We start from the raw sequence: 27,883 nt of genomic DNA, 5'->3' as shown, positions 1-27,883 counted from the left end.
TTTATTAAGTTATTTAATAATATTATATTATTTATTGTACAACGTATATTATTATATAATTATACTATTTTATCATATTTATGCAATATTGTTAATGCTTATTATTTAATTTTTACATTTATTAATTTATGTTCTATCACTAGAAACCTATAAAACATTCAGAAAGTTACAAAAAATATAGAAATAATTGTAATATTTTTATTATATTTATTTTAGCATATTTATAAATTATTTTTAATATATATTATTTTATTTTGTAGTTTATTTTTTATCTATCTATCTATCTATTATCTTTTTTATTTTTATCCTAAATATTTTGGTTTGCTTATATTTATATCTAATATGTGTAATAAAAATAATAATATGTAGTAAACTATTAAATTATTTTATTTTTATTATTTAATTATATTTTATTGAGGTATTTAGTAATATTAGTTTATTTATTATACAAATGATATTATAATATAATTATAATATTATATTTTATTTTTTTAGATTTACTATTGTCATTTTAAGTATATTATATTTCTTTTATAATTTTATTTTTTGTTCTATTACTAGTCATTTGTTCTATTAAAATATTATTAATTAATAATAAATTATTGTTAATCTATCTAACTGTCTGTCTGTCTATCATTTTTATTTTTATTATTTATGCAGTAATTTATTTATGCAATAATTAAATAAATATAAATTTCTTAAAATAAATATTATTATTTTATTTTTAATGTATTTATTTTTTGTTCTTTCACTAGAAACCTAGAAAACATTCAGAAAGTTATATATATATATATGTGTGTGTGTATATATAATGTACTATTTTTCTTTTTCTTGATGCTGCAGAGCACTGTTTACTTAATTAGTATTTTACTTTATGTAAAATTTTATTTTTATACCATTGCTTTTGTTAATTTTTATATTTATATTTAACTTTTTAAATAAAGACGTTCTTCCCATAAATATCAACTGGGATGTCAGTGGTATTGGTATTGTCTGCTGAAATGTTGGTATTTTATTTGCATTTAATACTTTTATCAGTGTTAATTTGAATGTAATTTAAAAGGTATGAAAAGCACATTTTAAAGCATTATCTGCTTCTTCCTCAACAGATGGGATGAGTTCAGAGCAGCGGCAGAAACAAGCCAAAAAGCGCCGAGAGGAGCGGGCCAAATATTTGGGTGAGACTCCATAAGCACAGCTTTTGTCCCGGGACATGTTCAGCCCTGTAGAGCTAATAATATGCTTATGCCACACAAAACATTTATCTAGTAGCGACTGAATAAAATATATATACAGTTAAAGCTAGTGGGACTACAGAGTCAGCGTGAGGCCAAATAATAATTAACCCAATTATACACTATTGTCATGTGTAATTAGGTAATCAAACTTTAACTGCCAATACAAGGCCAACTGGTTTCTAACGATGTTCAGCGAGACACATTTCTGTGAAGTCAGCAGCATCATTTAAAGGTACAAACTGACGTGACTGACAGATCTGCTTGTGATTTGTGTTTACCGCTGCAGAACAGCGAACCCAGGAGCAAGGTAAGATACGTCACGCGATCAATAATTTGATTAAGTGTTCTGTGATCTTTGAGTCCTTTTGTTTTTTACCATTGGTTGTGTCCAGTTTGATTTAGTATTTCTTTCTCCACAATTTCATAAATCATTATGATTAAAGAATGTTATTTTATATTAGTTATATATAATACACTATCCGTCAAAAGTTTTTGAACAGATTTTTTAAAAGAAGTCTCTTCTGCTCACCAAGCCTGCATTTATGTGATCTAAAGCACAGCAAAAACAGTAACATTCTGAAATATTTTTACTATTTAAAATAGCGTTTTCTATTTGAATATATTTTAAAATGTAATTTATTTCTGTGATTTCAAAGCTGATTTTTTAGCATCATTACTCCAGTCACATGATCCTTCAGAAATCATTCTAATATTCTGCTCAAAAAAACATTTCTTGTTATTATTATGTTGAAAACAGCTGAGTAATTTTTTTCAGCTTTCTTTGATGAATAGAAAGTTCAGAAGAGCAGCATTTATCTGAAACAGAAAGCTTTTGTAACATTATAAATGTCTTTATTATCACTTTTGATCAATTTAAAGCATCCTTCCTAAATAGAAGTATTAATTTCTATAATTTCTTTCGTACAAAAAATTATACTGACTCCAGGCTTTTGAATGGAATAGTGTATAATGTTACAAAAGCTTTTTATTTCAGATAAATGCTGATCTTTGGATCTTTCTGTTCATCAAAGAATCCTGAAAAAAAGTACTCCGCTGTTTTAAATACTGATAATAATAATAAATGAAGGATCATGTGACACTGAACAATGGAGTAATGAGGCTGAAAATTTAGATTTGATCACAGGAATAAATTCCATTTTAAAACATATTCAAATACAAAGCAGTTATTTTAAATAGTAAAAATATTTCACAATATTACTGCTTTTGCTGCATTTTGGATCAAATAAATGCAGACTTGGTGAGCGGAATTCTTTAAAAAACGTCTTACTGTTCAAAAACTTTTGACTGGTAGTGTATATATCATAAAAAAAATAAAATAAAATCTGTTTTTAAACATCTTTTGCAGTACTGCAAAAACGCAGGCTACTCCATGCTACAAATGATTGTGAAATACATGCATATTTTATCATTTCCATGTGCACCAATCTTCATAAATTAATGCATGTGTCTCATATTTTCCACTTTTAACTATCTAATAGATCCCTGCAGGCACAGGGTGAAAAACGTGCCATCATTACAGTTCATTTAGCCATGCCTCCCTCTCTCAGATTAGCTGTAATTACGTTTGCCATTAGCATGATTAGCCTGCTTGGCTATCAGCTCACTTTCAGCTGTACAGACGCAGATAAACCACAGTTTTTGGCTGTCCAGCTGTTTATCAGTTTGACAAGTCAGGAGCAGACTTTACATAAAGGGTTTATTGTAGCTTGAGATGAAATATCTTGACAAATGTCGTGTATACAAAGGCCTAAACCTGGCTTAGCTGTTAGAACGAAGCAGGCGTTGTAATGCTGGATTGCTGCCCCACTGAATCGCATAGAGAATAAAATCTATTTTTCAGCGCACTGTCATATAGCATATTGTATGAAACTAATAGGATTAGCGTGCACTGTTTAGTTCGCTTGTGGTTTGCTGCAGCTGAGACCCAGTGGTTTAAAGTGTGAAAGGCTGAGATCATCTTACTTTAAAGGATGTTAAACAGTTTTGTTATATAACTTATAAAGGATTGAAGGGTTTTATGTAATTGGATTTAGAGAAAGTCAGAATTACACATTATTCAGTGCACAGACTACATCTCTGCTAACAGTCTACATAAGGGATGATTTAAGTTAATGTTAAAGTGATGAATCTGAAATTTTGCAATGTTTTATTTAACAAGAAAGCTATATAATATAACAACATAATTAGGCAACATAATATACTATTTAAGTTAATGCTGAAAGTAATTTTATGCAACTAAATTTTGCAAGATTTTTATGTAGTAAAAAGCAATATAAAAGCGATGGGAATATGTATATAAATATACAATCAAAAGTTCACATACACCTTGGAGAATCTGCAAAATGTTAATTATTTTACTAAAATAAGAGGGATCATACAAAATGCATGTTATTTTTTATTTAGTACTGACCTGAAAAAGATATTTCACATAAGATGTTCACATATAGTCCACAAGAGAAAATAGCAGTTGAATTTATAAAAATGACCCTGTTAAACTGCCTGCTGTTCTTCAGAAAAAAAATCCTTCAGGTCCCACAAATTCTTGTATGATTTTGAGATCCATCTTTTCACAACAACTGAGGGACTCGTATGCAACTATTACAGAAGGTTCAAACGCTCACTGATGCTCCAGAAGAAAACAATGCATTCAAATGCATAAACTTGAAGATCAGGGTAAATGTAACTTATTTTGTCTTCTGGGAAACATGTAGGTATCTTCTGTAGCTTCTGAAGGACAATACTAAATGAAGAAAATATGATATTTAGGCAAAATAAGAAAAATGTACACATCTTCATTCTGTTCAAAAGTTTTCAACCCCTGGCTCTTAATGCATGTTTTTTGAGCATTTGAACCTTCTGTAATAGTTGCATATGAGTCCCTCAGTTGTTCTCAGTGTGAAAAGATGGATCTCAAAAGCATACAGTCATTGTTGGAAAGGGTTCAAATACACAAAAATGCTGAAAAACCAAAGAATTTGTGGGACCTGGAAGGATTTTTCTGAAAAACAATGGCTGTTTAACTGTTTAGGACAAACAAGGGACTCATAAACAACTTTCAAAAAAAAAAAAAAAATACAGCTGTGGATCATTCAGGTAACACCACAGTATTAAGAATCAAGTGTGTGTAAACTTTTGAACGGGTCATTTTTATAAATTCAACTATTATTTTTTTCTTGTGGACTGTATGAAAATGTCTTTTATGTGAAATATCTTATTAGGTCAGTACTAAATAAAACTCCACAATAGATTCCACAAGGTGCATGTAAACGTTTGACCTCAACTGTATATTGCCATGTAAATAAATAAATGCCATTACTTAGATGGTCCTTTTACTTAACTGGAAACAATGCAGCCACATGTTCTCTGTTCAGATTTTTCGCCTGGTTTGTGTTCAGTAAACTTAAGTGCTTCTCAAACACAATCTTTGGAGTCACAGCTCATCTCATTATTGAGTCACTGCATTTCCTGTGGTATAAAGCGGATATGCCTTTGAAATGAAACAGGGTAAAGTAAATACCGTGGGTCGCCCCACGCGGATCTAAAGCGATGTTGTGAATGGAAGCGGTTCCTCTGTGTTTGTATTCCTCAACTCAAATCCCATCTGGACCGTTGTGTGTGTGTAGACTTAGTTATGGTTGAGGGACTGAAAAACAGGAAATTCCACAGTGTGATGTCTCGTGTGTTTCTTAAACTGGGCCTGTGAGCAGAATGCATCCAGCTGCCGCACAGCATGCTTGGGGTTCAAAATAAAGAGCTTTGATTGGTTTTTAATTGTTTTTGAAGTGAAACGACTGAACCCACATGAGAGAAAAATGCTGTTTTATTAGCAGTTTCATTTTCCTCAAAGCACTGGATTTTATAAATATACAATTCTCAGAGGAATGTAAATCAACAGTCGGGTGTGATTGCAATGGTTAATGTTGAAGGAACGTAAAACAATCAGATTATAGATGGAAAATTCATAGAAGAGGTATTTTTAATATCTCATTTATTTCTGCCAGATAGTAATGAGATTTTAGCTAAATTGAGACTTCGGCAGAAGTCAGTGATCACACGTGTCTTTGAGGTTTTAGGAAACATCTTAATGCCTTTGAATATGTTCAGTTTTGCTCAGACCAAAGTCTGCAATCAGAAGTCAAAGATGATTATAATTTTATTTGTGTCTATTTTTATTTCTCCTCAGGAATGAGTAACATATGAAGGAAAGACACTTAAATAGTTAAATAGTCAAAAAATGAAAATTTGCTGAAAAATTTACTCACCCTCATGTCATCCAAGATATAGATGAGTTTGCTTCTTGATGGTAACACATTTGGAGAAATTTAGCATTGCATCACTTGCTCACCAATGGATCCTCTGCAGTAAATGGGTGCCGTCAGAATGAGAGTCCAAACAGCTGATTAAAAACATCACAATAATCCACAAGTAATCCACACCACTTCAGTCCACCAATATGTTTTGAAGCAGAAAGCTGTGTGTTTGTAAGAAACAAATCCATTATTAAGACTTTTTTAATCTCAAGCCACTGCTTCCAGCTAAAATATTGAGTCCTCTACCCATAATATTGCTTTCTTAAATTGTCTAATCTGAATTAGGAGAGCAATATGAACAGATTAAACTCTGTTTATAAGCCAAAACTGTCCGAAAGTTGTAAAGAATAAAAAAAATGTCTCCAAAACAGAAAACAAACTCATCTACATCTTGGATGGCCTGAGGGTTAGATAATTTCAGCACATTTTCATTTTTGGGTGAACGATTCCTTTGGATAAAATGTAACTGAGAACAGAAAATGTCATAAGAGACTCTCTCTGTTCCTTTCAGCGGCCAAGAAAGCTCAGTGGCTGGAGAAGGAGGAGAAGGCACGGCGTTTGCGTGAAAGCCAGTTGGAGGAGCGCAGGAGGAAGTTAGAGGAACAGCGACTGAAGGCGGAGAAACGAAGAGCTCTATTGGAGGAAAAACAGAGACAGAAACTAGAGAAGAACAAGGTATGGAGACACTGCGTGCTACTAGTTGCAAGCAAAATATTCATTTAAAAACAGAATGCAGGGTTTCCGCGGGTCCTTAAAATGTTTTTAAAGGTCTTAATTGTAGTTGTATCGAATTTAAGGCCGTAAAAAGTCTTAAGTGGTACAACGAAAGTCTGAATTAGGATTTCAAGAGATCTTTGCAGTTACCAGGGAAACTGCTATATTTTTGCTGTTTCGAAAGCGCCACCTGCTGGCAGAGAATAAATTTGCGTTTCCATTAAGGCCGTCTGCTGTTTTTGTTTAGACAAAAGCGAAAATCAACCAATGTTTTTACGCTGCAACAACCATGTGAACTGGTGGACGACAAGAAGATAATGCATTATAGAAATCTATACAATGAGGTATTATAAATAATATATTTATGCTATTTTATTAATATAATGATTGATAATAATTATAAATTATAATAATTATAAATTATAAATAAGTATAAATTAGTATAAATAATACGTTTAACATCGTTTTATAATTTGTTTTTGTGAAAACCTGTATCTGAACTGTAAATCTTGCTTTTTACAGTCATTTTACAGTTTACTATGTTACCATAGATATTGCCCTACGCTGCTATTGTATTAATTTTATTTTTGCAGGTCTTAAAAAGTCTTAAATTTGAGCTTAAAAATCCTGCAGATACCCTGAGCATGACAAAATATCAAAGAAAAGACCATATATTATAAATATTTGATGCATAAATAATTTGCAAAACTTATTAAAAAAAAAGCTTGTTAAGTTTCAAATTGTAAAACAATATTCATACAAATTCATAATATCCATTTAAAAGTTTGTGGTCAGTAAGATTTAGTTTTTGCTTAAGAACATAATTATATTCAGAAAGGATGTATTAGTAAAGACCTTTATCATGTCACAAAAGATTTCTATTATAAATAAATGCAGAATCTTCTGAACTTTATATTCATCAAAGAATGATATGTGACATTGATGACTGGAGTAATGACGCTGAATATTCAGCTTTGATGGACGGAAATATATATTAAAATAGAAAACAGGCATTTTGTAATATTTGTAATGTTTTTTTTTTTTGTTTTTTTTTGTAATAATATTACTTTTTTAAAGTATTTGTGGTCAAACTATTGCAGACTTGGTGAGCATAAGAGACTTCATTAAAAAAAATCTACACAAACTTTTGAATGGTGGTTTGTACTGTTAAACATTAAGAATAAAAGTGTTGTGAAGCTTTCTAGTGTGTATAGTTAACATTTGATGAGCTACAAATGAATACCAGGTACAGTATGTAAGTGATTCAGAATCTTATTAGGATGGATAATGAACCAAATGGTCTTGTGATTATATTTTCTCTCCAGGAGAGGTATGAATCTGCCATAAAGAGGTCAACCAAAAAAACGTGGGCTGAGATCCGTCAGCAGAGGTGGTCATGGGCCGGCGGCTTGAACCAGACCTCCCGCAGAGAGAGTAAGTGTCATTAGTCAAAGACTTATCATTACCTACTAAAACTACACTCAGGAACGTAAAAGAGAACTTGATATAAACTTGGAAACATCTTATGTTGACACAACATTGTATTTGACTTCAGCAGTGTTTACTCTGTGTCCAAATGGAAGAGTTAAAGCAGTCAGTTTGTCTTCAGTGCAGATATTTTACTCTAGCGGATGGTTTATAGGCGTCATCCTCTGGTTATGATTTTGTTGGCCCACTTTAAGTTCATCTTGACATCAAACGTAAGGGAAGAAAACCATCTTATGATGGTTTCGCCACCACAAAGCTAGCTAATCATCGGCATCAGCATCATTTATATTGTTTATTTTTGCTTTTGTTTGGCTTTTGTATGTTTCTTCTTCTTTCAAACCATTTAAGACCAAATAGTTTTTGTTTGGTGTTGTAGTAGCTGTGCTGGATTTATGTAGGTAGATGACTGTGATAATATCTCTTGTTAAAGGTGTGATTTATTTTCATATTATTTGACCAAATAGCTTTAAAAGAGATGTTATAATGGGATTTTAATGGGAAATTCCTCCCCTTTCTTCTGTAGAATTCAAACAAACTAATACAATTTTGAAGAAAGTTGGGAACTAAGTTTTGGTGATCATTGACTTTCATTGTATGGACAAAAGCACACTGAGATGTTTCTTCAAACAATTATTTTGTGTTCCTCCGAAGAAAGTAAGTCATGCAGGTTTTAAATGATGACAGAATTTTTATTTTTATATGAACTATCTCTTTAACATCACAGTGATGGGTGCTGATTTGTCTACTGTATCTATGACATTGATTATAACACAAAGACACAAAGTCTGTTGTTTTTTTTACTTATATGATGAGTTACCAGTGGGTTACAGGAAGTGATGTCATGTTGGATCACTTTGCACAGTTCTACCCTGTTGAAAAGACCAGATCGGACCAGTGTGAAAGTCTAGTGTGCTGTTTGAATTTGTTAATGATGGATGACCAACATGGTTTTTATGGTTAAGCTGGTTAAAGGAGAAGTTCACTTCCAAAACAAAGATTCACATATAATGTACTCACCCCCTTGTCGTCCAAGATGTCCTTCTTTCTTTAATCGTTTGAAGCCGCATTTAAACTGCATTTTAGAAGTTCAAAATCAGGGCACCGTATCAGTCCATTATATGGAGAAAAATGCTGAAATGTTTTCCTCAAAAAACATAATTTCTTTACGACTGAAGAAGAAAGACATGAACATCTTGGATGACAAAGGGGCTGAGGACATTATATGTGAATCTTTGTTTTGGAAGTGGACTTCCAAGCCATGCGCCGTGCCATGCTAGAAACCATCATCCATAACACAACACATGCTGGTGATAATGCTGGTGTTTTCACTAGGATAGTGCTTATCTAGATGTCTAAATATTTAATGCCATTCAAATTTTTGGGGTTAGAAAGATTTTTCTGAGAAACTGATTTTTTTTTGTAGCAAGGATGCATTAAATTGATCAAAATCGACAGAAAAGACATGTATAATGTTAGAAAAATACAAAATAGTTTCCACCAAAAAATAAGCAGAGCAACAGTTTTTAACAGTGATAATAAGAAATGTTTCTTGAACAGCAGATCAGCATATTAGAATGATTTCTGAAGAATCATGTGACACTAAAGACTGGAGTAATGATGCTGAAAATTCAGCTTTGCGTTGCAGAAATAAATTCTATTTTAAAATGTATTCAAATAGAAAACAGTTCTTTTAAATAGTAATAATATTTCACAGTTTTGCTATTTTTACTGTATTTTTGATTAAATAAATGCAGCCTTGGTGAGCATAAATAACTTTTTTCAAAAACAAAATCTTACCAACCCCATTACTTTTGAATGGTTCTGTTCTGGTGAGCATTCATGTATTTTTAAAAGTTAGTCATCATATAAAAATGCTGTCAATGGAATTTAATGTACATCTTAAATGTACAATCATCTTACATGATCACAAGTTGATGTAAGAGTGACCCGCCTCCTCCAGCTCTCCCCTCTGAAAGTCTGCATGACCCTTCCTTCGGGAAAACCAGTATCGCGCTCCCTCCCTCCGCCGTGGCTCACGGGGTCAGTATGAACGCTCTGCTCTCTATGTTGCGTTCTGCAGGCAGATGCTCGGCCTCCACGGTCAACCTGCCGCGGCAGACGGAGCCTGTGATTAACAACAGGCTGTCCAAGTCCTCGGCCACGCTCTGGAACTCGCCCTGCAGAAGTAAGAACGGAGCGGCTCCCGCGTTTCACCTCCAAAAATCCCTCCCTCGTCTGGTTTTTGGTTCTTCAGTTGTGTTTCTCATGAACTACTTTTGATTTGCTCATTTCTGGTGGCCTGCTTGCCTGTGCCTGTGCCTGGTGATCGATGGTCATTCTCACACCTTTCTTATTCACTTCCCCACCCCACAACCCCCTTGTTCTTGTGTTGCATCGTGGGTAATCTTTTCTTCCGTGCACTTTTTGATCAGTGCTTACATTGTTGCATCATAGTCTGTGATGGTTATTTATCTGTGGTCCAGTAAGTGGTGGAAATATCTATTTTTATTTCATTTCTTTCATAGTTTTGTGTTCCCGTTACCACTTTTAGTTTTTGTTGTGGGTCGTGGTGCTGGTGGTTGGTTTTTATCTTAAGTGTGTGATTTAAAAGGCTGTTGATCAGTGATAATCAAACAATGGACTGAAAACTAAGTTAGGAGATGTAATATATGTTTCTCTAATGTGATCTTAATCACTTTAATTGGTTGATGAATTATTAAAAAGTCATGTTGTGAAATGGATCTGGCTGTGTTCAGAATGGAATCTTGCATACTGCTTTCTGTCTGCTGCTCATTAAACTGTATGCGAAGAACGGAAACATAACAGAATTTATTAACTTAGCAGCTTCTGGTCAATTTAACGTAACATATCTCTCTCTCTCTCTCTCTCTCTCTCTCTCTATATATATATATACACTACCAGCCAAAAGTTTTTGAATAGTAAGATTTTTAATGTTTTTTTAAAGAAGTCTCTGCTCACCAAGCCTACATTTATTTGATCTAACGTACAGCAAAAACAGTAACATTTTGAAATATTTGTACTATTTAAAATAACTGTTTTCTATTTGAATATATTTTATTCTACAGAAATGTATTCCTGTGATTTTAAAACTGAATTTTTAGCATAATTACTCCAGTCATATAATCCACCATAAATCATTCTAATGTTCTGATTTGCTGCTCAAAAACATTTTTTATTATTATTATGTTGAAAACAGCAGAGTAGAATCTTTTCAGGATTCTTTGATGAATAGAAAGTTCAAAAGAACAACATTTATCTAAAATAGAAATGTTTTGTAACATTATAAATGTCTTTATAATCGCTTTTGATCCATTTAAAGCACCCTTGCTAAATAAAAGTATTAATTTTCTATAATTTCATTTCCAAAAAACCTTATTTTAACTCCAAGCTTTTGAATGGTATAGTGTATGTTACTAAGGCTTTTTATTTCAGGTAAATGCTGATCTTTGGATCTTTCTATTCATCAAAGAATCCTAAAAAAATGTACTCAACTGCTTTAATATTGGTAATAATAAAAAATGCTTGTTAAACAGCAAATCAGCATATTATAATGATTTCTGAAGGATCATGTGACACTCAAGTAGAAAGCATTAATTTAAATAGTCAAATATTTCACAATATTACTGCTTTCACTATATTTTGGATTAAATAAATGCAGGTTTGGTGAGCAGAAGACAATAATATATATATATATTTATATATTTATATATATAAATATATATATATATATATTTTTTTTTTTTGTCCTAACCATTCAAAATGTTAGGGGGTTGGTATACTAATTTTACATGTTTTTGAAAATATCTTATGCTCACCAAGGCTCCATTTATTTGATTAAAATAAATATAAAACAGTAATGTTGTAAAATATTACTGCAATTTAAAATAACTGTTTTTCATTGTAATTTATTTAAAAATGTAATTTATTCCTCTGATAGCAAAGAATTTTCAGCAGCCATTAATAATGTGCTGCTTAATTTTTTTTGTTCAGGTTTCCTTGATGAATACAAAGTTAAGATGAGCAAAAAGTATTTGAAATAAAAATATTTTGTAATATTATAAACATCTTTACTGTCACTTTTGATCAATTTAATGCATCCTCACTAAATGAAATTATTAATTTCTTTCCATTTTAAATCTTTCTGGCCCGAAACTTTTGAATAGTAGTTTATATACAAAAGCAAAAAGGTTTATTTTTAATAAATATTTATTTTATTTTTTACATTTTTTGTATGTTTATTTCCACAAGTGGTTATTTTCCACATTTTTAATCCAGTCTTGTCTGTCAAATGAAACAAATGGAAATTACTAGAAATGGAAGATCAGTTTGAGCACATTGCATTGTAAGCTATAGCTATTAGTATTCTCTCTAATATACTCTACACAGCAAAAGTTAGTATGCCATCCTGATACTCTTCATGCATAATTTACACACTATGCACAGTATGCATGCTAGAACCTGGAGAAATAGTAGTAGTATGCTAGTTATTCTGAACATAGCCTTATTTTAAGTTCCTGTCCAAGGAAATAATGGGTTTTTAATGTGTGCTGACATCCACATGCAGCAGAACATACCAATGATAAGTCAGCAAAACCATGGCTATGCAGATGGCTATAAATCAACATAATAACAGCATTGTGCACCGCATGGTATCCATGGAGCTCATGGTCTGTACTTATTTCCCTGTCATTAGAGATGACCGCTCATCTCAGAGTGTACTTTTTGTTGAGATATAACACATAACATTTATTAAAACACATTTCGGCTGCAGTTATATACGTTTTGAGGTATCTTTTGCAGCTAGCTTCTAGAAATGTGTTTTTAGAACATATAGAAAAAAGATGGTTTCAAAGCAAGAGTTTATATCCTAGATCGTGATCAAACCTTCTGTTACAGTAGTTGAGGCAACAGCACAATTTGCCGCAGTGGGGGAGAAAAAAGCAGCTGTTGCCTAGCAACAGCCAGTGACCAGCCGTCACGAACTGTTGTAAATTTTCTCGTGTTGCTAAAGTGTCAGATCGTAGCACCACCTTGTTGCCACATAGAGAACAAGGGTCAGTTTTTGTACACAGTGTCGTTTTAATGTTTTGTGATTGCAAATACGACACTCAGAGTGTTTTCTGCCTGTTTGTGCCTGAGTGGAAAAAATGTGTGTGTGTTCGTAGCAAAGGAGCGTGGGAGAAAACAAGACCACAGATGCATTTCTTTGTCACGTCACTTGTTTTTCTCATGTCTGTAGAGAGCTGTCATTCAGTCATCTGTGTGGCAGCACACATATCATTTTAATGTGCTCTCAGATTATTAACAAAGCATCCCATAATTCCCAGAATAAAAACAGTTTTTACTTGTTTACTCGCATTAGAGTGCTGTTTATCTAGACATGCGGTTAAATCATTCATAGGAAAGAAAATTTGTAAATGGAGTCTCTAAAATATCTACAATGTTTCTCCTAGAGAGCAATCAGGTGTTTCTCAGATTTGTCTCCTCTAGAGCATTAGAAGAGATCTCAAAGATGTCTCAAACCATGCTCAGACTTGCCAAGAATATTAAAGACTGCAATCAAAAGATCTCAACATGAACTCAAAGTTTTCTCATCATATTTCTTGCCATCTACACCACCGTTTGGGGTCAGCTATTTAAATACTTTTGAATGAAGTCTGAATATTGACTGCATTTATTTGATTAAAAATACAGTAAAAACAGAAAAATTGTGATATGATATTACAATTCAAAATAACTAGTTTCTATTTGAATATATTGTAAAATAAAATTTATTCCTGTGATGCAAAGCTGAATTTTCAGCATCATTACTCCAATCTTCAGCTTCACATGATCCTTGAGAAATCATTCCAATATGCTGATTTGCTTTCACATTTGATTCATTTAATGTGTCCTTTCTGAATAAAAGTATTAATTTCTTACTTACTCTAAACTTTTGAATAGTAGTATATATAACTTATTACTGTACTATTCATGTAAGTCAATGATTTTTATTTGTCACAAAAAATTTGAAGAGAAGTATACTTAAAGGAGAAGTTCACTTCTTGAACAAAAATTTACAGATAATTTACTCACCCCCTTGTCATCCAAGACGTTTATGTCTGTTTATGTTTTTTGAGGAAAACATTTCAGGAATTATCTCCATATAGTGGACTTCAATGGTGCTCCCGAGTTTCGAACTTTCGAAATGCAGTTTAAATGCAGCTTCAAAGGGCTCTAAATGATCTTAGCCGAGGAAGAAGGGTCTTATTTAACGAAACGCTTGGTTATTTTCTAAAACTTTAGAATTTATATATTTTTTTTACCGCAAATGCCCCTCTTGTCTAGCTCTGCGTGAACTCTGTGTATTCCAGTTCCAGTTCACTCAGAGCTAGACAAGATGAGCATTTGAGGTTAAAAAGTATATAAATTGTCTTTTTTGAAAGAAAATAACTGATCATTTCACTAGATAAGACCCTTCTTCCTTGGCTGGGATCATTTAGAGCCCTTTGAAACTGCATTTAAACTACATTTTGGAAGTTCAAACTCGTGGGCACCATTGAACTCCACTATATGAAGAGAAATGCTGAAATGTTTTTATCAAAAAACATAATTTCTTTACGGCTGAAGAAAGAAAGACATGAACATCTTGGATGACAAGGGGGTGAGTACATTATCTGTAAATGTTTGTTCTGTAAATGAACTTCTCCTGTAAATGAAACATACAGAGCTCCATTAGCTAAGAAAGAGCAAACTTTGAGCAATAAAGCATTAAAGTCTTAACATACTTCAGTTACTGCATTCTTGGTTTAACCAGCATGTGTAATAGTACTGGTTAAGTAACTGGTTAACTCCCTTGAAGTTACAATGAGGTGATAAGCAAATGAAGTGTGTGAATGTGTGTAAATAAGTACAGCAATCACAAAATTCGGATTAGAAGTTCACAAACATGTCCAGATCATGCAGTCGCTGTCAGTGTTCATTCAACGAAGGGCCTGAGGATATCAACTTCCAGTAATAGCCGCTCTGATTGGTCAGACACCCTGTTACTGGATGTTACTGCCAGATGATTGGACGAGCACTTGCTTTGGCTCTTCGTCGAGTGACCTGCGGTATGTCCACATGTGTCGATGCTAACAACTCCCTCTTGTGTCAGCCCGCAGCTTGCGTCTGAGCCCGTGGGAGAGCCGGATCGTGGAGAGGCTGATGACGCCCACCCTTTCCTTTCTGGCTCGCAGCCGGAGCGTCGCCACTCTTCAGAACAGCAGCGACCCCCGTGAGTTACACATCAGACACAATTAACATGTCAGGAGTTTGAGGTAATGGTTATACTCACCACATAGTACAAGCACACCCATGTAATGAGTTAAACACACATCATAAACAGGCCACACTGAGAGAAAACAAGTCGTTAATCTTGTCTGCCAAAATCAGTGAAAACATTCTATTTTATTTTATTTGACTCAGTTTAACATAAATTTTGATTACCAAATTGTGTCTATTTTTTCGATTTGAGCTTAGTATATACTGTTTTTATTTGATGAAATTGACTGTTTGAAAGTAGAATTTTCAGCAGATAAATAAATGCTGATTTTCTTTTTGATCTTCAGAGTAGAAAATACTAGCTAACTGCATATTGCACAGTATGTACTATTGTACAATTTTTAAAAAAAAGTATGTATAATGGTATGCACCTTTATATTCACTATACATTTTGAACAGTAAGATGGTACACTACTTGTCAAAAGATTTTTCATGTTTTTTAAAGACGTATTTTCTGCTCACCAAGCCTGCATTTATTTAACCCAAAGTACAGCTAAAACAATAAAATTGTAAAATATTTTTACTATTCAAAATATCTGCTTTCTGTTTGAATATACTTTAAAATGTAATTTATTACTGTGATCAAACAAAATTTTCATTATGAAGGTCCTTCAAAAATCATTCTAATATGCTGATTTGCTGTTCAGGAATTTTTTTATTATTATTATAATTAATACTTTTATTTAGCAAGGATGCTTTAAATTGATCAAAAGTGATGATGAAGACATTTATAATGTTACAAAAGATTTATATTTCAGATAAATACTGTTCTACTCATCTACTCATCTGTTTTTGACATAACAATAAATGTTTTTTGAGCAGCAAATCAGAATATTAGAATGATTTCTGAAGGATCATGTGACTGGAGCAACAACGCTCCAGATTCAGCTTTGAAAAAAAAAATCAGCTTTGAAATCACAGGAATAAATGACATTTTAAAATATATTCAAAGAGAAAACGGTTATTTTAAATAGTAAAAATATTTGTTTTAAAATTTTACTGTTTTTGCTGTACTTTGGATCAAATAAATGCAGGCTCAGTGAGCAGAAGAGACTGTTCAAAAACCTTTGACTGGTAATAACGTCCAGTTGTTATTTTAGAAAAAAATAGCATTTTTTTATTCAATTTTGTGTAAAAATGCATTGAGTTTTGACTGTTCATATAAGTCAAGAATGATAAAAAAAATCATAGTTTATGAATCAGATTAGAATATATTATACCCTGTTCAAGGTACTTTGTTTTTATACTCCATATTTCAGAATCATTTCATGCTTATAGAAACTTTACATTATGTTCACAGTATAAATACTGCTCACTGGAAATATTGTAGTATGCTAGAAGACTGTTCTAAACATAACAGATCATCTGTATGTACACCACTGTTCAAAGGTTTGGGGTTAGTAAGATGTTTCTTTAAGATTGGTAATAATAAGAAATGTTCTTGAGCAGCAAATCAGCATATTAGAATGATTTCCGAAGAATCATTTGACACTCAAGACTGAAGTAATGGTGCTGAAAATTCAGCTTTGCATCACAGAATTAAAATGCATTTGAAAATGTTTTAAATTAGAAAACAGCTATTTAAAACAGTAATAATATATCACAATATTGCGGTTTTTAATGGCATTTTTGATTAAATAAATACAGCATTTCTGAGCATAAAAGAAGTCTTTAGAAACATAAAAAATTAACCCCAAACCTGTAGTGTATGATCTCACAGTATGTAGTGTTTTGAACAACAACAACAGAAAGTGTCTCTAAACATGTCTCTGTCTGATCTCAGATCAGTGTTCCCGCTCTGCGTCCGTATCCCCTCTGACGCCCTGCTCCCATCATCATCCTCACCAGCACAGCGCTGAACGCTGGAGGGTCTCAGCCAGCACACCTGACATCACACAACGCCAGCAGAGACGCAACTCTACACCGGTAAATACATGCACACAATAACTCACTCACAAATGCAGAATTATTCATATAATAATGATAATGTGAACACTAATATTGTCTCTTATGCTCACCAAGCCTGCATTTATTTAATAAAAAATGTAATAAAAACAATAATACTGAGAAAATAATTTGTAAAATCTTTTGTAAAAATGTCTTAACTGTCACGTTTGAGCCATGTGTCCTTACTGAATAAAAACATTAATATATCTTTTAAATTACTAAAAAAAATCATGTTTGTCATGATTTGACTTTAAAATGATCCATCGTTGTTTACTTCTAGTTTGAGAAGAAGAAGAAAGAAAAGAAAGACAAAGAACGGGAGAATGAAAAGGAGAAGAGTGCACTGTCTAAAGAAAAAGTAGAGAAGAAGAGACAGTCCCAATCCATAACCAGAACGAAAACAGAAGCCAGGTGACTCTCTCTCTCTCTCTCTCTCTCTCTCTCTCTCTCTCTCACAAACACACACACTCACACACACATACAACACATGCTCTCCAAGCTGCAGCAGGTTAAATTACTGTGCGCTCACGAGCCAAAGAAAGGCTCTGATCCAGCTCAGCAGGGTTTGTAGCAGACTGTTGGCTCTTTACAAGCCTTTGTGTTCAGTTGCTTTGTGGAAAAAGTGATAAATTAGCCATTATAGAATTTAAGGTTGTATTCTTATTATGGGCGATCCTTGTCTTGCCTGATTGTTTATTTATACTGTTTCTTAAACAGACGCCAATTTTCCAGCGTAAGTTGTGTTTCCTCACTGTGACAAAATCCACATTATTGCTAAGATAAACATCGCTAAACATCAGCTTAGGGTTTGTGTATACTGCATATATACTAAGTATTGTTTTCTGAACAGTTGAATAAAGTGAGTTTATGCTTTAAACAAGTAAAAATATGTCAGTGGGCTAAAAAAAAAAAACTCTCATAGAGAAAAAATATAGCCTTTTTTGCCTAGCTGACCTTTGATCAGTTTTTCAAGAAAGTAATATCTTAAGTTATTTTCATTCCCAAGTAAATTTTGTTTTTAAATTTTAGTGGAAAATCTGCATTGGAAATAAATATTAAACATTAATATAATATAAAGTTTTTATTAAAAAATGACAAAAGCACATAACAAAATTACAAAAAATTAAATAAAAACTAAAAATACGAGGTAACTAAGTCATTTTTACTGTCACTAGAAAACCAGCTAAAATATCAAAAATTAAAAACTGCTTTATTACCCAAATAAACTAAAGTAAAAAATTAAAGAAAGCTAAACTAAACAAAAATGAGAAATAAGTTTAAGTAGAAACACTAAAATTACTAAATGGCAATAAATAAAAAACAATCTAAGACTAATATTAATTAAAACTAAATAGTAATATTAAAAATAAATAAAATTCAAATTTGACAAAAAAATTAAAAGGAAATTAAATAAATAAATAAAATAACCAACGCACACAACAAAATGACTAAAAATAAAATTAAAATGAATTAAAAATAAATATAAAAAATAATAATTAAAATATTAAATAAAACTAATTCAAAATATTAAACAAAATTGTGAGTATAATGGCATATAAAAATACTAAAACAACACTGGTTGACAGAGTTTCTGTAGTTTTTGAACAGTGAATTTCCAGGACTTCTTCAGTTGTTTATGATTACTGGATAAGAGTTTTTAAAATAATTTAATAGATGCCCTGCCAGTTCTTACAAATGAAATATTTGATGAGTTTATCATAACTACATAAGATGGATGAGAGTTAAATAAAAACTTAATTGATAAAAATAAAACTGAATTGGAACTAAATAATAATAATAATAATATAAACAAGTTTTTAAAAAATGACCAAAGGACATAACAAAATTACACAAAATTTTAATGAATTTAAAATTAAAATTAGAACTATCAAAATAGTTTAAGTTGAAGCACTAAAATTACTAAATGGCAATAAATACAAAAAAAAAAAACTAAAACTAACATTAATTCAAACTAAAAAGTAATATTAAAAATAAATTAATTACAAAATTAACAAAAAAAGCAAAAATAATTTGATGGAAATCAAGATAAAAATGTATGAAGTAAGAAAGTATGAAAATATTTTTTTCAGATTTGTTGAAACCAAATTTGTTTATTCTATCCTTGAATGTGTTCTAAATTCTCTTCTCTTTTTAGCCCAAATATCAAAGCTAAAAACCGGGCTTCATCACCTGCAACGCCCAGGAGCCGCCCCCTTTCCCCCAATCCAGCGGTGTCCCCCAAACCGGCCTCCTCTTCAGGCCGGACTCCTCCTGGCACCAAGACCCGACCTAAACGGGCTCAGACTCCCGCCCGCGTGCAGCCCCCTGCCGTCGCCGCTGTCGCCGTGGAAACCAAGGAGCCCCGTCAGGCTGACCCTCCCAAGGACACAAAGAGTGAGTGTGATCGTCATGACGACCGAAGCAGAGAGGCGTTTGCTCTCAGATCAATCAGTGTGACGGCTCAATGCTTTTCAAGGACTTTTACAGCTTTAATATGTATGAACGAAATGTAAACTTTTATTCTTCTGGTTTTTTTTTCTGTTTAGCTCTCCCCAATGTTCCTGACATCACCGTCTCCTCGGCTCCAGCCACGCCTCTCACTCCCTCTGCACCAATCACAGTGGCTCCTCAGACACCAGAGGCGGCCAATGTGGCAGCCACACCTTCCCGATCGCTGTCTCCTGAGCCCGGCCCTCCGATCGCCAAGCCCACGGCTGGGACCAATGATCCTGAGGAGGCGGCCCGCGTGCTGGCGGAGAAGAGACGTCAGGCCCGTGAGCAGAGAGAGAGGGAGGAGCAGGAGAGACGAGAACAGGAGCAGAGGAGCAAGTTAGTTGTTCTTTTTTGTATAGCCAACATAAAGACAAGCTCACTTAGACAGAAAGAAAAAGCATGATAGACATTTAATATGTTCTCCATGAGGTTGTTATTAGTAACTAAACCTGGTTAGTTGATTGGACTAATCTGAAACTACAGTAGTCAACATTTGAAGTAGATCAAAAAAGTTAATCAAAGTTGTCCTAAGACAAGAAGAGGTATCGGTTTGGTTTTAGGACAACTTTGATGAAAGGTTTTGATCTACTTCAAATGTTAACTACTATACTTTAAATATGAATATTAGATGGAAAATGTGTTACCTTTGCAACTAAGTTTAAAGCACTAAAATGACTATACTAACTGAAAATAAATAAAAAGTACAACTGAATTAAAACTAAAATTGGGGTGAACAAACTAATTGTAATATAAAAACACTAAAAAAAAATACTAAAAAGAAAATAAAAATTAAAATAAAACAAAAACTTAATTCAAAATTTTAAGCAAAATTATAATATCAAACTAAAGTATAATAGTGTATAAAATACTACAATAATACTGGTTGACAGAGTTTCAGAGTTTTTAAATTTCTGTAGTTTTTGAATTTCCAGGACTTTTCCAGTTGTTTGATTATTGCATAAGGGTTTTTAAAATAATTTTATAGATTAAATATTTTTAAGCTGATCAAGTTACATAAATTATTATTAAATATAATAAATACATTGGTATTACATTTATTTTTTTGATTTAGAAATTTATCACACTGTGATTTACATGATTTTGTAAAAGATCATTTTCACAACTTTTCCATTTACCATGCTAGTAACTAATCATGCTAGAATCATGCTAGCAACATATTAAATCTTCCTAACGACATGCTAATTCATGTTAAATTGTGCTAGCAACATGTTAATTTATGTTAAATCATGCAAGCAACATGCTATTGCATGTCAAATCATTCTAGCAACATGGTTAAACCATCCAAAATCATGGTAGCAACATGCTAGAATCATGCTATCGACATGCTAAGCCATGTTAAATCACGCGACATGTTAATTGGTGTTAAACCATGCGAGCTACATGCTAAACCACGCTAAAGCATGGTTGCTAAACAGTCTTAAATCATAGTAGCAACATGCTGACTCACGCTAGAAACTGCAATGCTGTCCCAAACTGCATTTATATTTTGATTTAGAAATGTATCACACTGTGATTTACATGATTTTGTAAAAGATCATTTTTACAACTTTTCCATAATCATAGGTGGTCTTCTCTGAGCAGTGTTATTTTTTTATATAGATTTAGTCTATTATATTTTTACCATAATAATTTTATTATTAGTCTGAAGTATATTTAAGTTTTAATTACTTTTTATTTTGATATTTTCTATTTTTATAGTTAAAGTTTTAGTAATTTTGTTGTTTTTGTCATTTTCATCGGTCTTTTTTAATTTTTTATTTATACTGTAGTTTATTATTATTTATAATATGAGAAATGTTTTTTTAATATTTTATTTCAAGTATCAAAAAAGTTTTTTTTTTCATGGTTTGGTTTTAGTTAACTGTAATAAACCTGCTTCCCAGGTGTTGACTGAGAGTAGCTATACATAACTGTCTTGACGCTAACACTGCCTCATCTTCCTCCAGAGCACTGCGTGAGGAGCATGCCAGGCGTGAGGAGGAGGAGAGGAGGCGCAGAGAAGAGGAGGCACGCTTCATGGCAGAGCAGCAGCGTCTGCAGGAGGAGAGGGAGGCGCAGGAGAGAGCACGAGCTGAGCAGGAGGAAAATCTGCGTCTACAGAAACAGGTGAGCAGTGCTTCATGGGTAACACAAACCATTTAGAACAAGTTTTCTGGAAGAGTTTTAAAAGCACCTATTAGTTACTAATTGGCTTGGCCACTTTCAGTTCCTTAAATAATATTAATTTTAATGATAGATTTGTTGCATATATGTTTTAGTTAGTATGCACTGATTCAGAATCTACAAGTTTGCTCAAATCAGCTTTGTTTTGCTTCTTTTGCCTACTACAGAAATGTTTTAACATCTATCTTTAGTCTTCAGTAAAATCATTTTAATACAAAAGACCTGCAAGGCATCAAGGAGACTGAGATACAGGCAGACAAAAGGGCATTAGCTATAGTCTCCTGTGGTTCAGATCTGTGACGTCACATGAGCCTCAGGGCAACTCTCATTCAGCTGCTGCCCTTCACAACAGAGCCCATTTGACACAAAGCTTGTGCTCCGGTCTGATTTGATCATGCAGGACAGGCCTAATGGGTCTGTCTGTGGCTCTCTGGACGTCCAAACACATCTGTGGTGTCTGAGCAGCGTCAAAAAGGATTTTCTCAATATCTAAACTGTGACTGAGAACACATATAACCATAAATCTGGATTTCTAGGCTGCTAAAAGATTAAACTAAAGCATTTGTGCAATGCATTTAATGCAGTGATGTCTATGACTCAGAATGAAATCCATTTTCTGATATGCAGTTGAAAGATACTGCAGTGTTTAGGTGAGGAATACTAAAATTAATCAAACAAAAGGAATTTTTGGCCGCTGCTTCCCCCTTGTGGTAGAGGAGTGAAATTAAAACACATTGGGTTTGTACGAAATAGTGAAGGTTGTATGCAATATCAGCCTTAAATTCAATACATTTCCTGACCAACTATTGGTGTGATCATTATGTTATTTTAGTATTATTTATATACTATTGAAGTATTTGTTAATATTTTGAAATAGCTTAAAAATTTTTAGCTTGTAGTGGTAAATTTGAGCAATTTTGCTATGCTTTTGGCATTTTTGTATTTGTTTTAAATATTCATGTGTAGTTTTCTTTTTTTAGTAATGTAGTACTTCAACTTAAACATTTCTAAAGTTTAAATTTTAGTTTTCATTTAATTTATTTAAATTTTACTTTAAAAAAATCTTTAGTTTAAATTTGACATTTTATGTAATTTTAATCATTTATGTGGTTTTGTCATTTTTATTAGTTTTTATATTTCAGTATAGCCTATTTATTTATTTTTAAGTAATTTTAGCACTTCAGCTTACATTTATATATATTTACATATTTATATTTTATATTTTATTTCAACTTTTTGTATATTCAACATTTACTGAAAACAATTAACAGTTTTAATTTTACTTTTAGTTTTTGTTAATAAAAAAACACTAATGTTGCCTTTCTACCCAGACTTGGTGTCATGTCGTAGAGCTTATGGGTAATTTAAAGAGGTATAATGGAAATATGGATAATGAAGTTTCATATGTGTCTTTCCAGCGAGAGGAGGCCGAATCCAAAGCCCGTGAGGAAGCAGAGAGGCAAAGGGTAGAACGAGAGAAACACTTCCAGAAGGAAGAACAGGAGCGTCTGGAGAGAAAGAAGGTAAGACGAGAGACTCTCCAAAGGTTTTTATTGAGAAAATAATGAATCTAATTGCTTTCTAGGAGAAAATATGATATATTTAAGTGATGTTCTTTTCCTGTGGGTTTGACTAACATCTGTGTTCACCTTTCTAGCGTCTGGAAGAAATCATGAAAAGAACTCGTAAGAGTGACGCAGGAGGACAGGTGGGACACATCTGTGTTTTTATTTAGTCTAAATTCATTTCACACACACAGCAAAAGGAAAATGAATGTGATTTATTTGTTTTTTTGCAGAAAGATGTTAAGGCTCCAGCTCAAGTGAATGGCAGAGTCTCTGACAGCGGTAAAAATCGATTTGTAGTGATGTGCATTGTAAATTGTAAATGAGTTTAAATTAAAAATGTAATGCTGTTATTCTCATCTTGCAGTGATCCAGAAAAATCCTTCAGAAGCTCTCCATAGTGGTGCGACAAATTTTAACCAATCACAAGGAGATGTGAAAACGAGGTAAAGTTGTACAATTAGGCATGATTTGATTTGTTTTGCATATTTTGTTGTCAGCTATCTGACAAAAAGCTGAGTTTTATACACGTTTCTTCCTCAGTTCTGTGTCCTGGGACACGGCACCCGTCATTAACGGCGTCCAGCCCACTAAGCATCAGAATGGACTGTCCTCCAATGGAGAGGCAGCAGACTTTGAGGAGATCATTAAGCTGTCCAATCACAGTGGCAGTGGAAACAGTGGGCAGGGCCAACCTGCTGACCCAATCATGGCCTTTGAGGGAGGGGAACCGTTCATGATGAAGGCGGGGCCTATGAAACCTCAACATGTGGCAGGTAAGATTGGATATTATTAGATTAGATATTGGTATTAATTTATTAATACGAAAACTAATGATCATATTACTGTGTGTGGATGTGTATAAATATATATTACTACCAGTCAAAAGTTTTTGAACAGTAAGAATTATAATGTTTTTTTGAAAAAGTCTCTTCTGCTCACCAAGCCTGTATATTTTGATCCAAGGTGCAGCAAAAACAGTAAAGTCTTGCAATATTTTTACTGTTTAAAATAACTGTTTTCTGTTTGAATATATTTTAAAAAATATGATTTATTCATGTGATTTCGATGATTAATTTTTAGCATCATTATTCCAATCACATGATCCTTCAGAAATCATTCTAATATGCTGATTTGCTGCTCAAGACATTTATTATTATTATTATTATTATTATTATTCTTTAGATCTTTCTATGCATTAAGGTATCCTGAAAAATAAAAAAAGTTTTATATATTTTTATATTATATATTTTTTATATTTTTATTAAAGTTTTATTTAAAACTGTTTTATTACCATTTTAAATATTGATAATAATAATAATAATAAAGCATGTTTTTTGAGCAGTAAATCAGAGTATTAGAATGATGAAGGATCATGATGTGACTGGAGTAATGATGCTAAAAACACATCTTTAAAATCACAGGAATAAATTACGTTTTAAAATATATTCAAATAGAAAACAGTTATTTTACATAGTAAAAATATTTAGGAATTTTAATGTTTTTGTTGTACTTTGGATCAAATGAATGCAGGCTTGGCTAATGGAAGTGACTTTAAAAAAACATTAAAAATCTTTCTGTTCAAAAACTTTTGACTGGTAGTGTAGCTCTCTCTCTCTCTCTATAAGATTTTATTAAATTTAAAAAATTTATTAGATTTTATTCAAATGTGCATTAAATAGGTCTTACATTTCATTCCAGTAAACACATAAATACACAGATGTCTTTCATTTTATATGATTATATTTTAGTAAATAATATATAGTGAATAAATATATAACAAATATAAGGTCAGAAAAGTCTGTTTGTAAGTGTACAGATTTTTTTTAACCTTTATAACATTTCAATATTATATAGTGAATGAATATATAAAAAAAATAGTGAATTAATAGCATACATTTAATTAATTGCTTTACTTTTTTTATTTTTAAAAGTCTTAAATGACTTACATTTCATAATAACAAATATATAATAGCAACATGCCTACTGGAAGCATTTAAAAACATGTTTATGAAAGTATTATCCATATAAAATTGAAATTTACTGCCGTTACGGTTTCATCAACAATATATTAATGAGTGATTATATGGAATTATAAGGAATTTATAAGGAATTGGAGTTATAAGGAATTGCTCACCTAAAAATAACAATTGTCATCATTCTCAGTTGATCTGAACTCTTTCTTTGACTGAACATAAAAGATGGTTAGCAGAATCCCCAAGCTTCTCTTTTCTGCATGGAAATGAACAATGATTTACATATCTTTGTTTTCGAAGCTATGTGGTAGCTTTGTGCAAAGAACATTTTGTTATTTTGTCACTTTTGGAGCTTGACAGTGTCAGTCACTTCTGTTTCAGTGGCATAGTACGACGTGAATGTTCTGGGTTAACAAAACCTTTAAAGGCTCAGTCAGTTCTTTTAACATGTTTGTTTCTCTCTTGTTTCCCTTGCAGAGGTCCTGTGAGAGCAGAGCCTTTTGCAAGAGAAGAAAAGAGAAGAGAAGCCTTACGCTACCACTGCTTCGACCCCTGACGTGTGCCAAACCAACAAAAAGACTGCTTTAACTTTAGAAACACAGCGAGACAGAAACCACAGATTTCTGTGGAAGCACTTTGAGGAAGTGAAAGAAGCGGAGGAGAACCTTAAAAAGACACTTATATACATATAAAAACATTTGCAAAAAGTCTCTGTCTATTTCACTGTGTGTCATGGTGCAAAATTGTTGCGTTTCTTTCAAAAGTCACCTGCCGATAATGTGGTGCACCTTAAAAGAGTCACTATATGATGAATTTTAGAAAGATACAACTTGGAAATACACAATGTTTGGCTATCACTATGATATTAATTATTATTGTTGTTATTGTTGTTATGATGTATTGTTATTGTTCTTTTAAGTAGAAAAACGTGTGTCTTGAATTATTGCGTTATTTAACGTGTGGAGTATCAGAAGAGGGCGATATTCTGTATGTTACTGTATATTTGCCTGATTATGACAGACCTGTGGAATAAATCTTTATGAAAGGGCCTGTTGTGTCAGTTTTGTCTGCTTCTGAGAAACTCAGAAATGTGGAAAGGGCTTGACCCATCAACTTTTAACTGAAAAACATTTTTTACACGGTAGCCATACTTGCAGTATATTATTTTTGTGCAGTGAATCATTTCAGCCAGTAGAGGGCAGCGCTGAACGTAAACTCAGCCTTCAAGTGTACACTTGTGTTCAAGTCGTCCTTTTCCTATTCATATTTTATTTATTAAGTTTACAAACTAGGTCTATAACTTCTCGTTCTCTTAGAAAGTCTATGCATGTGTATGGACACCCAGTTCTGGTCATACAGTGAGATGTTAAAATAATAAAAATGAGAAAAATATGAGTCCTCTATCCATAATATTGCTTTCTTCAGTGAAAAGGCCATCTCGTTTAAAATCAAGAGAGAAATGTCAACAAGTCAAGCACCTTTTATACGCAAACAGTCCAAAACTATTGTAAACAAATGTTGATGGATTTTGAAGGATCTGGGATGAACCTTTTTCTCTCGAGGAAGCATTGTTATGGATTCTGGACTCATATTTTTGAAGTTAAAATATCTTATTGATAGATTTGTTTGATACAAACATGCAGCTTTTTGCTTTACAAGATGTTAATTAATGGACTGGAATCGTGTGGATTACTTGTGGATTTTTGTGATGCTTTTATTAACTGTTTGGACTCATTCTTATGGCACCGATTCACTGCAGAAGATCCCAGATTAAGAGTTTTCACGACACGTCATCAGTCGCCATATTGGCGGCACTGAATGTAAACAATGCCATTAAACCCAACGAAACGCGCATATTTTGCTGATTATTGTTGCTGAAAATGGTCAATTATTGTCATGTTGTGTGCTGTACTAATTGGTCAGACCGGGAAAAAAACATTTGGAGTACTATAGACTGACAAAAGTTATAACAAATCAAGGACAAGAGTGCAAAAAAAACTGTCTGAGGAACAAAATGCGTTTGTGGTTGGCCAAACTGAACCAGGATTTCCAGGGCAAGAATCTTGACAACATTTGTTCTTATCATTTCTGGCCAGGTAGGTGAAATATTAGGCTAATATGTTAATTAATACTGCTAGTATGTATCTTTACCACCTATTAACTTTAGTTTGTCAAAATATTGCACCCTTTCCTGCTTACTAAGTCCTTTTCTATATGATTTAACAGCTTACACATGTTTTTTCCTTTGTTTAGACAGCATAAATGGACAGAACAATGCTGTTGTTTACATCTGAGTATCTCCAATAGGGCCACGCATCCGAGTAACTGACCAAACCGTGACGTAATGCGAACTCAGTCAATCAGCAATTGATGTAATGCTAAATTTCTCCAAGTCTATTCTGACAAAGAAACAAACTCATCCAGGATGACATGAGGTTAGTCACTTTTTTTTTCTATTTTATTTTTATTTATTGTGAATATTCGAGTACAATCATAAACAATCATATAGCATATTTCAAGTTACATACAATGCTCAGTGTAACCAAAGATTATCTTTACAATATGTGGATGTGTACAATTACACAGTATATTTAAACCATAAGTTATACTCAGCCTTCATTAAA

At 32.7% G+C, this 27,883-nt stretch overlaps 1 protein-coding gene across 4 annotated transcripts in view; it reads left to right on the top strand.

Moving 5' to 3' along the window:
- The window catches only part of map7d1b (MAP7 domain containing 1b), a 53,867-nt gene extending 27,560 nt beyond the window's left edge, over window positions 1–26,307 (top strand). Inside the window, exons 3-19 of one of the 4 annotated variants that reach the window (XM_051136540.1) lie at window positions 1,110–1,178; window positions 1,525–1,545; window positions 6,081–6,244; window positions 7,609–7,717; window positions 9,852–9,956; window positions 14,928–15,047; window positions 16,878–17,020; window positions 17,322–17,452; window positions 19,197–19,435; window positions 19,588–19,870; window positions 21,502–21,661; window positions 23,137–23,241; window positions 23,376–23,426; window positions 23,517–23,565; window positions 23,651–23,729; window positions 23,827–24,059; window positions 25,737–26,307. In XM_051136540.1, the coding sequence (XP_050992497.1) occupies window positions 1,110–1,178; window positions 1,525–1,545; window positions 6,081–6,244; window positions 7,609–7,717; window positions 9,852–9,956; window positions 14,928–15,047; window positions 16,878–17,020; window positions 17,322–17,452; window positions 19,197–19,435; window positions 19,588–19,870; window positions 21,502–21,661; window positions 23,137–23,241; window positions 23,376–23,426; window positions 23,517–23,565; window positions 23,651–23,729; window positions 23,827–24,059; window positions 25,737–25,747 (2,072 nt within the window). In that variant the 3' untranslated portion in view covers window positions 25,748–26,307. The remainder of the gene's footprint in view (window positions 1–1,109; window positions 1,179–1,524; window positions 1,546–6,080; window positions 6,245–7,608; window positions 7,718–9,851; window positions 9,957–14,927; window positions 15,048–16,877; window positions 17,021–17,321; window positions 17,453–19,196; window positions 19,436–19,587; window positions 19,871–21,501; window positions 21,662–23,136; window positions 23,242–23,375; window positions 23,427–23,516; window positions 23,566–23,650; window positions 23,730–23,826; window positions 24,060–25,736) is intronic. The other 3 variants (XM_051136541.1, XM_051136542.1, XM_051136543.1) reach the window with 3 other exon arrangements.
- The last annotated feature ends 1,576 nt before the right edge of the window (window positions 26,308–27,883 follow it).

The sequence above is a fragment of the Labeo rohita genome, chromosome 19 (genome assembly GCF_022985175.1).
Source record: "Labeo rohita strain BAU-BD-2019 chromosome 19, IGBB_LRoh.1.0, whole genome shotgun sequence".
In the NCBI taxonomy this organism is placed as follows: Eukaryota; Metazoa; Chordata; class Actinopteri; order Cypriniformes; family Cyprinidae; genus Labeo; species Labeo rohita.
Note: the sequence above shows the minus strand (reverse complement) of the source record. Positions and strands in the feature narration are given on the sequence as shown.